Source organism: Bacillus rossius, chromosome 2 (assembly GCF_032445375.1).
Source record: "Bacillus rossius redtenbacheri isolate Brsri chromosome 2, Brsri_v3, whole genome shotgun sequence".
In the NCBI taxonomy this organism is placed as follows: domain Eukaryota; kingdom Metazoa; phylum Arthropoda; class Insecta; order Phasmatodea; family Bacillidae; genus Bacillus; species Bacillus rossius.
The window spans coordinates 23,767,516-23,780,687 of NC_086331.1; the positions used below are offsets into that span (position 1 = coordinate 23,767,516).

A 13,172-nucleotide genomic window follows, 5' to 3' on the forward strand; every position below is an offset into this window, starting at 1 on the left:
CCCAGCATGAATTCTCCAATCACTCTGACGTTAGCCATCATGCTATATCCCCATAACCTTTATTTTCACAGACACTTCTACGAACAATCTCTTTCACCACTGTTATGTGTGCACATTATCCTTAACCACATGATGGGTTACAATTCTCATTTCCCCAAACATCGCTGTTTGTGTACTGCACAACCAACTGTAACCTCTTACACCTTTAGCCGCCTGCTCATTAGGCTACCTACCTACATATTTTACATTACAATGTCATACACTACAGTTATGTTGTTTCATGACAATATATGCTGAGACCTTTAACATTATTCTCTAAACTCAAAAATAGCGGGTTTTCTTTTATAACAAAATGAGGTTTAAATTATGTAGTAGATATGCTGGTGTGTACCACAAAATTATAGTATTGAAATTCCAGTTTTATTTTTTAAATTATGTCTGATGTTGCAATGGTAAGTGGGATACTTAAATTTTTTCTTATTTTTTTGTAGAATATAGTTGAGAGGATAGCTTCGCCAAGTCATTCAACGTGCTCGGATGATGTAATAGAAGTAAGAGCTCCAACGCCACACGATTCGTCGACTGACGAGTCAGATGGAGAGAAGGAACCTACTCCACAAGATGGTGATCATGGCGAGGTTGGTGATATTCATTTTTATTATAAATTTATGTTGGAATGTAAAATAACATATCTGTTGTGGTTTTGAGATTGTAACTTTTTATCTTAGATGTATATTCATTACACCACAGTACTTCTATTAGATACAGGTACAGTGCAATGCAATGTTAAATACTTATTAAAATTTCATTAAAATTTGGAAGTAACAACACCTGAGGGTTGTAAGTCATTTATTTATTTCTTTAAAATAATCTTTTAGTTCTTCACCCAATACAAAATTTATATATTTACTCCCTTCTTCAAATATTTAAGCAGGGGTCCTTTTCAGTTGATTGTGGAACTAATTTAGAACAGTATCCATTATATTTATAAATTTTCTAACCCCATTAATTTTTTTGAGAGTACAAATGTTTTGATATAACTGTTATTGTCGTGATCAAGCATGATTTCCCTTTTTGTACATTGACTCAAGAACCTTTGCATGTTTGAGCCTCCATATGACCTTATCCTGAACCACGGAGATGGTCGCATCCTTAAATGACGTGACATGATTTAGATGTTCTGCTTCATTCTCGCTATAAATAATCATTCCTATAATTGACATAGAAGTTGCAATGGTCTCAACACTTTTTCCAGAGCACAGTACAAGGATTGTGCCCTGAGGTCGACCAAGGCTACGCCCTTATTAAGCCTGATGTGTCTCACACTGCTGCTGACCCCTTCTCCTCCCACCGACACCCTCTAATTAAAACCTCCCGCCAATAAGAGCGTGTGGGTGTGTGCGTGTGTTCGGTCATTCTGCGGGAACCCTTTTGGCACTCATCCAAACATGTACAGTGGAGACTATCTTTTTAAGTACGTAATGTATTTAATAGTTATATAACTGTAATACTTAATGCTTAAGTCTAAATTGTAATGTTATTTTTTAAGTGTTTAAATATGTTATGTTTAAATGTATGTTATATCAATATAACATACGGTAAATTCAGCACTTCCTGCGGTCATGACATCCCTGGTCCGCCGCAGTCTCTTTTGTTCGCTGTGCGGGGTAGGACGCCTCTCAGCATCTCATCGACTTTAACTATTGTTCTAACTGAACCGTTATCATCTGCTGTCGTAATTATTTTAAACCTTTTTTAAAATTAACTCTCGGCAGCAGACTGTGTAACTTAACAGAATAAAGCTCCCCGGAGTGTTATATATTATTCGGTGAACTTGCACTTTCGGGGCGGTTCACGCAGTGTCCTGGTCATCCTGAAAGGTGGACTACTTGCTGTTTTTTGTACGTATTGTCAGTATATGTGTCAGCTGCAATAAAGTTTAATGTTCACCCGACTCGTTGCATTCAATTCTTGACCATGAGCTTTCCAGTAGGGAGACGGAGGTGTATGGGGTGCCTCAAGACCCCACAAGCTGTTGTTTTGCCCGTGACATAGCGTGCCCGCCGCTGAGAGCGGGCCGGTAAGTTCTACAGTATCCACTCAGGGGGAAGTCGGGCCTAGCTCCACATGGGTCATTTCACGGCGCTGGGACGGATTCTGTAGTTGGGTCCACGTGCCCATCCTCATCGTGGCGCCCAAGGTCTACACATACGCCGATCCAAAACCTCCGTTTGTATCACCCCCAACAAAACACTAAATGGAAACCGATTTTATTTAAACACTCCCTGTGGCATCGCAAAGGCAAAAATATATTTTGTGCTGGGATGTATTTTAAACCTGTGCTACACGTTTTCTGATTAGTACGGTGATCTAGTTACCCCAACGAATGTTGAAAATTATTTCTGTCCCTCTAATTGGAAAGGGATCTACCAATATATGTTAGCCAACCTACCCTTAAATTAATCACAAGCTTGTATTTCCCGGTGGAAATTCTTTGTGCATGAGTTCATATACATGTTCATTGAAAGAGAAACTATTTCTTCTTTATAAATGTGTCTATAATGCCTTCTGTTATGTTGGATCACTTCATAGGGGTTTTAGCAGTACATGTATTTTGTTTTTAAACTTACTACATAAGGCTCCTCCGTACATGATCCTGTTTGATTCTTTATGACATCAATGAATTCCTCACACAAACCCCTTAATGTATCATTGTGTATCTAAGGCGTAATATTAATTTTTTTAAAAGATAATTGGCAAATCATTGAAACAAACTATTAATATTACTCAACCCAATGGTTAGTAAAAATATAAAAAATAACTATATATTGTTTTCCTCAATTTGTAAAAATTTAATAAGTTATAATGCTATCCTCATTTAATTAAAATTTGGTGTTAAAGTATTAAAGTGGAAGATGGAAAAAAATACCTTAATAAGAATTAGAAAATCGTTGTACATCTTACATTCCACTGTCTTAAACAGTAACAGCCTAATTACCACCACAATATATAATTCTGAATTTTCCCTTTCACAGTATGATGTTACAAACATTCATAAGTAATGTAGCTGCATCCACAAAATAGAAATGTAATGAGTACTGGTATCTCTTACCTGTTTAGCAGAGAACTCCATCCCTCCATTATCAATTAATTGTTACTCAATAACCAACATAGTAACTTAAGCCAAGCTTTAATTTACAGATGAAGGCCAAAACGTAAATTTGGAAAAAAATTTACAGAGAAAATTCACTATAATTTATATGGTTTCGTTCTTCTATTGCAGTGGGAGGCGTGATAGTGATAGGCACCATGATATGGTTTTACTCTGTTGACTTGTTTTAGAATAGATCTGAAGGGCATCTGAAGTATAAAGGTGATGGAAGAACACACTTCCAACATGGGTAAAGTTTATTCGATACTTGCTGGAATTTCTTCACCTGGTTGTCTTCAGCCCGGGATTAGACAGTAATACTAGATGCCTATTCAATACTTTCTTACGACGGATTTCATGTTGTAGGGAGGCTTGCTGCAGAAGTGGTGCATGGTTGCATTATTTTACTATTTTCCACATATCTCGACTGAGTTTTTTTTCGGTAACTCGAAGACGTGGCTTTTACTATCTAAAGAGCGTACATTCAAATGTTTGTACAGGGTAGATATTTTAATGCTATTGATAATTTCACACAGTCTTAGCTGTGAACTAGCATGTACTTGGCTGTTACAGGCAGCATAACCATATGGCAAATGGACATCTCTGTTATTATGACAATGGCTGACATGTTCACAGTTGATTTTAATATTCGTTCAATGAATTCTATCAGTTGTGCCGTATCCCTGGGGATTTGCTGGGATAGTTCTTAACTTGTGCACATGTAACAATAGGCATAGCTGTGTCATTAGCTCAGAGAGAAAGTTTGTTACCTTGATGTAAATTTATTGCATCGGGGACCTAAAATTTCAGAATCCTGTTTAAGACAAATATTAGCTGTAATTTCAGCTGTTTCAGATGTAAGTGGTTTCATTACCAAATATCTAGAAAAATGGATTGATAATTATTAGAAATTAATTTCTTTTGTGTTTTAGCATAGACTAAACTTTATCTAGACTTAACCTCTGCAAAGGTTTTTATGTTTCAGGCAGTTCAACTAATTTTGCACTTATTTATCCCTGGTTTGATTGTTGATTACATGTCACGATAAATTGAATATAGTTGTTGACAACTTCGCTTCTATTTTTCTACAAGTATCTCTCTGCTACTTTCTACTTTGTGGCTTTTTTATGGCATTGACCTACATACACAGAGTTGTGGCATTTCTTTTAATGTTATTTCTTGGTGTTATTTAGGTGTAACTAACCTCAAACCAGAGTTTCTTTAAACAATTAATATTTTTTCTAAAATATTTTTGACTGGAACAGTTGAAAATCTTGATCTGTTTTGGTTAGGTTTGTAATTTTCTTCATACTAGTTTGAATGTATCCTACTCGTCTACTCATAGTGTCAGCATTACCATGGTATACAAGTATTAACTCAGCTGGAAACACAGTCTTATTAATATACTACTGAGATACTTCAAACCCAACATCCACTAAATGTTGTGTGATCGATGACTATTTTAAATTGCTTCTCACCTAAATAACATAGTATTACATGCTCTATACAATAGCTGAAATCTTTTTTTCAGCAATGGAGTAGTTAGTTTCTGCCTGATTGAGTTGTCTAGATGATTAGGCAACCGGTGGTTCTCCATGTATTGTTTTTAACAAGAGATTAGCAGTAGCTATTGGTTGGCATGTGTGGCTAGAATAAACGGCTTACTGAAGTTTGGATAAGCAAAAAGCGTATATGAGGTCAGGACTAGTTTCAAGTCAAAAAATGACTGTTAATATTCATATGTCCGAACAAATCTTTTATTTATTTGGTTTATTGCTTTATTTAATGTGTCGAATTTAAGGTGTACCACCTTGTCTTATACTTAACCACCTACATATTTTCTAACTAGGTACATGCAAAATAAACCTGATGTATATTATAGCCCTGATATATCAAAAAACTGTCACAAATTAATTAAAATAAAAACTGTGCCTTTATTGAGCAATCTGTTGAATTGTCTGGAAGAAACAGCGAATTTAGCAACTATACGATGGTAATAATTACAGGAATCTATAAAGCTTTGTAGCTCCTTTACATAAATATGACTTGGATACTGTTGGTCTGCTTTGAATTATATAGGGTCTGTACTCACACAGGGTGAAATTATCACATGCTCTAGGTATGGAACTATAGTTATCCGATAACAGCAATTTTCTATTGTTCAGGACAACTTTGCATTGAAAAACCTTTTCCATTCTCTTCTGAGACACACAGCATGCACACTTGTCAAATCAACTACTGTGAGAAAGTGCAAGGCCGAAAATTATTCAGAGATTCTACACTATTTGGTAAAAGATACAAATCTTGTATAATCTAGGCATTTAGAGATTGGTAATAGACTCAAAAAATTAATTATCGGACGTTTCCAGGTTCAAATTTTTATTTTCCTGATAATAACATTAGGTATAGTTCAATGTGGATTGTTTGAGTTTTGGTACAGTAAATTCTTATTCGATCCATTCTTTTACAATGTCTAGTACTAACTGCTGCTCTTGATAAGTTACCTGACATGGTTCAGACAATTGATTTGTTGTTACCCGTACATTTTTTGTTGCTTTGCCAACAGAGTCACCTGCAAATGAACTCTTGAAAAAACATATTGTGGTTCTTGAAACAATGACTCTAGCATCTGCTTATCTTGTTTCAAAATATTACCTAACTTACTTAATAAAGCTATATTTGTTGTCTTTAGCCTTAGTCGACCTGTCTGTTTCATGGATTGAACAAAATTTGACATTTTTGGGGTTTCTCTGGCAATGTATTCATGCACCTTGCTATAACTTGTAACTACGTCACTTTGTCTAACAGCTCTAATACTGCTATAATTGTGCTTCAATGAATTTTCACCTTGAACTGACTCAAATTAACAACATTTCCTATTGCTTTAATTTTTCCGTTATAAGATATAACTGTAATGACATTTTTTGCTAGTCAATGTATCAGATTAAAGATTTGGTTCTATTTAAACAGCACAGTTAATCCTCTCAGGAACCTTTAGGAGGAGGACCATAATACATACTATCATTCCAGTATCTGGCAGTAATGTCTTGGCAACAGATAAATGTTCTGGGGATGGACTTAATTCTGTTGGATGAGCTGGCTTACATTAATAAGCAATCCTTCACTGATTCTTTCTGCCCATCAGCGCACTGTCCAAGGATGTACAGGTTATTTCCAAGGCATTGTCTCTTTTTTTCTGTATTCTTTATAGCACGGTTCTGTTTTAGGAAGTCTAGATCGATTATTCCATCTTAATGCTTATAACTATTTTGTACAATATATTTATAAATGTCTTGCTTTTGTTCCCCTAGCCAAATGCTTATGTTGGTGGCTTCCAGATTCTGAAGTTTGTGACCTGAAATACCAGAAATACTAAGCTTTGACTTGTTGCGACATGACAATTTTATATCTCCAACATATATGATGTCACTTAAGTAATACGTGTTTGCAATTGTCTATCAGTAATTTCAGTGTTCTTCTTCAATAACTTACTTCTACAGTCAAGTCAGCGGAACCATTTTCAGACACGGTTGCAGGTATGCATGTTACTGAGAACTGACAACCGTGGCTGACACAGATTCTTGTACGTTTAACACTGGCTGTCTTTTTTCCTGGGCCTAGTACTTCTGTTTATTCCTTGCTTTTCTAATGTAGTCTCTAATGAAATGTCCTGATATTCCACAACCAAACCAAGCATGTAGTCAGAGATTGTTGACCTCTACTTTCATAAAGAACAAGCACTTTGTCTGGGCATGCTGTAAGGTAAATGTAGAATTACCATAAGAGAAACGCCTTACCTGGATTCGTAAAAGCCTATACGATATTGATTACAGCTTCCAGAGCTTCTTTGAACATTTGAAGACACAAAATCTGTGTAATCTTGCTTATTTCTCCTTGTAAACCAAGGCCAGTTGATTGAATTTGTGCTTAATAGTTTCTTTCCTCATTATATTTTCTTAACTCATACATTTTAGTATTAACTTTTCTTATGCAGTCGGCAAACTCTTCCACTGATTCTGACTCGTTCCCATTCTTATGGTTAATCTGTTCACAGTTAATTCAGTTGTGAGTTTTCTTCTGAAACATTTTAAGGAAAACCTCATGTTAATAATTCTGACTTAATTCTCTTACTTTATTTGGCATTAATGAGATCTAAATTGTCTGTTCGTTGATATGGACTAGCATTATCACACCCGATAGCGATAAAATAGAATATATACAAACAAAATTATAAAACTAATAAATCAAAAGGATTTCCCACTTTAATATACCTTTCAGATCGTATAGTTTATTTAGATTCACATTTTGTATATAGTTATTATAATTCAAAAATCAATTCCAAATATATTTTTTGATAATAGTGGCCTTAGAGTGACCCAATTTAATAATGACCTTTTATCAGCCCTGTTTACAGTTTAAAATAACAATTATATTGTTTATAGATTGATTTCAAATTCTAATAATTTTGATAAGAATTTTGATAGTCATAATAATCATAATTACTATTTTTTTCACTTTCATATTTACATTATTTTACTCTATTTAATTGTATGACTTACTGCTTACTATGGTACTACTTTAAACTACATATTATTATACGTATTATATTTTTCCTTGTGCTGTTTGTTTGTATTGTCTTTTGTTTCTTGGTTATTTATTGTTATTTTATGTATTTGTATGTGTGTTTTAATTATGTCGTGCCCACAGCTAAAGTCCCCGGATTGTTGGTGGGTTTTATATTCATAACTCACACAAAACTTAAATATGATCAGTTGGGTCCAAAATCACTGCCATTGTTCTACTCACATGCCCTGGCACACAACAACAACAACAACAACAACAACAACAACAACAACAACAACAACAACAACATCATCATAATCATCATCATCATCATCATCATCACACCACTCAAGTCAAACACACAATGCTCCCCTTCTTGTCTCAAAACTCTCCTTATTTTAAATAAATTTAACCTATTGGACAACTATTCATTATCATTTTAATCCAATTATTAATGTTGGAAAATTGACACAACAGTTGTTGGTAGATTCATATTTGCAAGTGTGGGCCAACATCTTGAATTTTATTAAACAGCTATTCGGGGCCAAAATGTGGCAAACTAAGACACGGCTTGCAACTTTTATCACTGAAAAAAGCTTAACTATCAGCCTCATCAAAATATGGCACTATGCTTCCATGCATACTATCTTTACACCATAGACTCAGAAGCTATGCTAGGAGGAACTAATTAGCAAAAAACAATAAAAATGTTACACTGTAAGGGGTTGAAATTGAATTCATTCAGCATTTCAGATTCAGTAAGTGAGTAAGTGATGAGCATATTATAATATTTTTATATTGTTTGTGAAATAGTTGCAATTTAGTGTATTTGATTGCAGGAAATGGATGGTTCACACCCTTTGGAAGGAACCATTGAGTCCCAAAATAGTGACAAACAAACTGAAATGGAGGGAAATGTTTCAAATGCCTCACATGTTGAAAAACCAGCGCAGAGTCTTCCACAGGTTCGTATTTTAATCAATTTTACACACTGTTTTCTTATCAAAACTTATGTGATGCAAGTAGTTTGTTAATCACTTAAGTACATTTTTTATTGTTAAGAATTAGCTGAACTTATTTTAAGAAAATATTTTAATATTATCAAAATATGGCACTATGCTTCCATGCATACTATCTTTACACCATAGACTCAGAAGCTATGCTAGTAGGAACTTATTACATAGCAAAAATCAATAAAAATGTTACACTGTAAGGGGTTGCAATTGAATTCATTGAGCATTTCAGATTCAGTAAGTGAGTAAGTGATAAGCGTATTATAATATTTTTTTATTGTTTGTGAAATAGTTGCAATTTAGTGTATTTGATTGCAGGAAATGGATGGTTCACAGGAAGGAACCATTGAGTTCCAAAATAGTGACAGACAAACTGAAATTGAGGGAAATGTTTCAAATTCCTCACATGTTCAAAAACCAGCGCAGAGTCTTCCACAGGTTCGTATTTGATCAATTTTACACAATGTTTTCTTATAAACTTATTTGATGCAAGTAGTTTGTTAATCATTTAGGTACATTTTTTATTGTTAAGAATTAGCTGAACTTATTTTAAGAAAATATTTTAATATTAGATTAAGTAGTTTAATCTATTATAATAATTCTTTATTATTAAGAGTTAGCTGAAGTTAATTAAAGAAAATATAATATGAAACTAAGCTCTATTTAACTGCAGCGGGTACTTTTTGCTAGCTATCCTTTACTTTCTTATGATTGCACACTCATGCAGCATGCAATAGGATGCTGTTCTTACTTTATAGTTAATGATACATACAGTCGGATTAACGTCGCTAATGTTTGAGTACTCATGTTTTAATTTAAGTTGTCGCCGATTCACAATAACGTCGTTTTCAATGACCGTAAATCTTTATGTTAACCAAAACACTGTATATAATTCGTTTATAATTCTTTGTTTCCTTCGGTAGTTAATTTATGCTATGTAGCGTAAGCTACACGTTCACCCCCTTATCTTATCATACATCATGAGGGACGCTTCCTGCTCTCCGCTGCTCTCCGCGCGGTGATGCAATACTACCAGCCTGCCCGCTCGGCCACCTACGTATCTCGCACGTAGAAGTGTTATCTACTTCCCGCAACGACACAGCATTTTCTCCTACCCCTTTTCGTCCAACTCCTTGGCACTTCAGTCGCTATGATATCATTGAGTTGGCCGGAGTTTTAAACGTGCCGTTGTTAACTTTATCGTGATTAGATGCGTTTGTAGTAGGCCTACAGTATCAGCTCACTGCAATTTATGATTTTTTCTTCATAAGATGTCTTCCAAACGACTAAATTTACCTTCAAACGTAATTTCAAAAAATAAGAACAGAACACATGTTTCATTAGCCACGAAAATGGAAGTTTTGAGACGTTTCGATTCGAGCGAGAGGGCTGTTGAGATTAGAAAAGTGTTAGGTCTGCCACCTACCACAGTTCGTACAATTCGATCAAACGCGGACAAAATTAAGAGTAGTTTACTGAACATGTCATCTGTCAGTGCTACAAAGACGAGTTATACACGTAATAGCGCTATGGAGAAAATGGAGAAGATGCTTGCCGTATGGATTGAAACACAGAACCAGCACAATTGCTCCGTAAATTTAAGGCTTATTCAAAGCAAAGCTCTATCATTGTACAATGAGGAAATGAAAAATGTTGAAGGTACTTCAACCGTTAAAGAGGAAGTGTTTAATGCCAGCCGTGGGTGGTTTCAGCGATTTAAAGCCAGGTACAGTTTCCATAATATAAAACTGACAGGCGAGGCAGCAAGTTCCGACACTGACGCCGCAAAGGAATTCATCCCGAAACTTGAGAAGATCATTGAAGAAGGTGAAACGGGACTTTTCTGGAAAAGAATGCCGGCGAGAACCTACATCGCTAAACAAGAGAGGACTGCGCCTGGTTTCAAGACTGCAAAGGATCGTGTGACAGTATTGTTGGCGGCAAATGCAGCTGGCAACTGTAAAATGAAACCGCTGCTGATAACCAAGTCATCCAACCCACGAGCCTTGAAAGGTTACTCAAAGGAGCACCTACCAGTTATTTTAAGAGCAAATAATAAGGCCTGGATAACTGGCCCCCTGTTCAGGGAATGGCTTAACTTGTATGCCATCCCTGCATGGAAAGAGTACTGTTCCAAGGAGAACCTTGACTTTAAAATTCTCCTTCTGATCGACAACTCACCTAGTCACCCACCCGAGGTAGTAGAAATGCATGAAAATTTGAAAGTGGTTTTTCTTCCTCCAAACACCACAGCTATCTTGCAACCACTAGACCAAGGCGTCATCGCATCGTTCAAGGCCTATTATTTGCGGCGTACATTCCAATAGCTGCTTGAAGGTACAGATGGTGAGGATAAGCCTACAATCAAGGAGTACTGGCGTGGCTACAACATTTTGCATGCTATCAAGAATATTGGAGAAGCATGGACTGAGGTCACTAAAAAGTGCTTCAACTCGACGTGGGGTAAACTGTGGCCTGATTGCCTACATAATTTTAAGGGATTTGAAGATGCCTCTCCTGCTGTAGTCGTACGCGCGGACATCGTTGACATCGCTAAAAGAACTGGATTCAACGATCTCGAAACTGACGACATTGACGAAGTCTTGGATGCTAATGTAGAAGAGCTTACAAACGAAGAGCTACACCAGCTGGTAATTAATCCTGCAGCAGACAACACTGATAGTGAAGATGATGACTCGGAAGTGAAAACAGACATCACAGTGAAAGAACTAACCTCCGCCTTAGGCCATGTCAAAATGGCATTGCAAATTTTTTCTGAAAAAGACATAAATGAGGAACGGAGCTCTAAAGTGCGGCGAAATGTAATGGAGAGTGTTAGGTGCTACGAGGAGCTCCTCAAGGAGAAAAAGAAGCAGACAACCAAGCAGACAACACTTCATGCTTTCTTCGGCGGAACATCAAAGGCGGCGACAGCTTCCATGTGTGTAGGAAAGGAATCGGAAAATGTTCAAAGTGACTCGGAATAAATTGACAAACTTGTCACGTCATCCTTTTTGGAATTCTATTCACAATGTGTAGTGTATTCAGAGCTTTTTCATTTAAAATGTTACGTAAAATGATATAATTTATATTGTTTGCGACGTAAATTTAAAGTAGTGTTTCTCATGAAAAATATTTTACATTGATTTTTATTAGAATTATTCCCGTACGTAAATTGTAAGAATAGCGCCACGCTATTGTATAACCTCTTTTAGGTGTTTATTACTTCATGTGATTATTTTAAATCAAGGGCTCTCAATGTTTGTCATACTTATAGTACTTTTATTGTATGTATGCATTTCTTTTGACATTGTTCTTACCAGCCTCCAAAAGAAAACAGTTGTTTTCTCCCGCGAATGACTCAAAGTAAAATCTGTGTAGCGCTAAACCACTTTGTATCCTTACACTTTGAATGCATTATGCGTTTATATTACGTACAGTATGTAATATATATCTGTTTTTATATTTCAGTCAATAAAGGTAATAAAGCAGCTGGTTAAATAACCATTCTATAAAGCTGAGAAGTACTAGTTGGACTTGTTTCCAACGCTGTCGGTTGTCATTTGCTGATAAAATTGCCCGTTGTCACGTCTGTATGCCAGCGCTTCCGGCCGACCTTGGGCCGTGGCCGGCTGGTGGCATGAAACATGGCTCATTTTGCGTCATTTCTATTTACGTCGCGGTTTTCAGGAATGTAACCCCGACGTAAACCGAGGACTTACTGTACTTACTTAAAGGACCATTATGAGCAAGTGGTGATTATACAGTTTCACACATTGTGTTTTTAAATGTGAAACAACATTTGAGTGGCTTATTGTCAGCCAGGAGTTGTTGGGTGGGGGGGGGGGGGGGGGGGGGGCGTGTTAGTAGTTGAATGCACAATATGGCAACTTGTCAGCAGCTTTGTTACTATGCTGATTTAGCTTAGATTATATCAGGATTGAGTTGTCAACTTACAAGCATTAAATTAATAATGCTATAAATTAATCCTGACATTTAAAATATACAAACATCTTAGAGTTTAAGTTATTTAGTTATTTTTTGTTCATAATTATTAAAGCCATTAGGGGTTCGTTTAAAATCTCATAACCCATTTGGGAGCTAGTAACCAAAACATACATTATAATTGTAAATATCTGCTGAAAGGAACAGATTCTTTGGGTTTGAGAAGAAAATAAATATTTACTGTTACTTATTTTTGAATATTATGAGCTTGATTTACGTCCAAACCAACCAAATTGTGTTAAACTTGGATGCTTGCGATATGGTAAGTTTTTATTATAGGTCTTTCTTAAAAAGCCAAATCAAATGGTTTGTAAGAACAAAGTTTCAATTTTAAATTTTTTATTTATGTCCGATAATGTTTAACTATTTTTTTTTATTTTGTCAATAGTTTTCAGGAATGATTTTTAACCACCTTAAAAACAATGTAGAAAAATAAGTCA

General features: G+C 35.7%; 1 protein-coding gene across 9 annotated transcripts in view; it reads left to right on the plus strand.

Moving 5' to 3' along the window:
• LOC134529175 (uncharacterized) overlaps nt 1–13,172 on the plus strand; it is a 646,085-nt gene that overhangs the window by 340,507 nt on the left and 292,406 nt on the right. For all 9 annotated transcript variants that reach the window (XM_063363010.1, XM_063363001.1, XM_063363007.1 and 6 more), the window contains 3 exons: nt 492–638; nt 8,554–8,679; nt 9,046–9,165. In XM_063363010.1, coding sequence (XP_063219080.1) covers nt 492–638; nt 8,554–8,679; nt 9,046–9,165 — 393 coding nt within the window. The remainder of the gene's footprint in view (nt 1–491; nt 639–8,553; nt 8,680–9,045; nt 9,166–13,172) is intronic.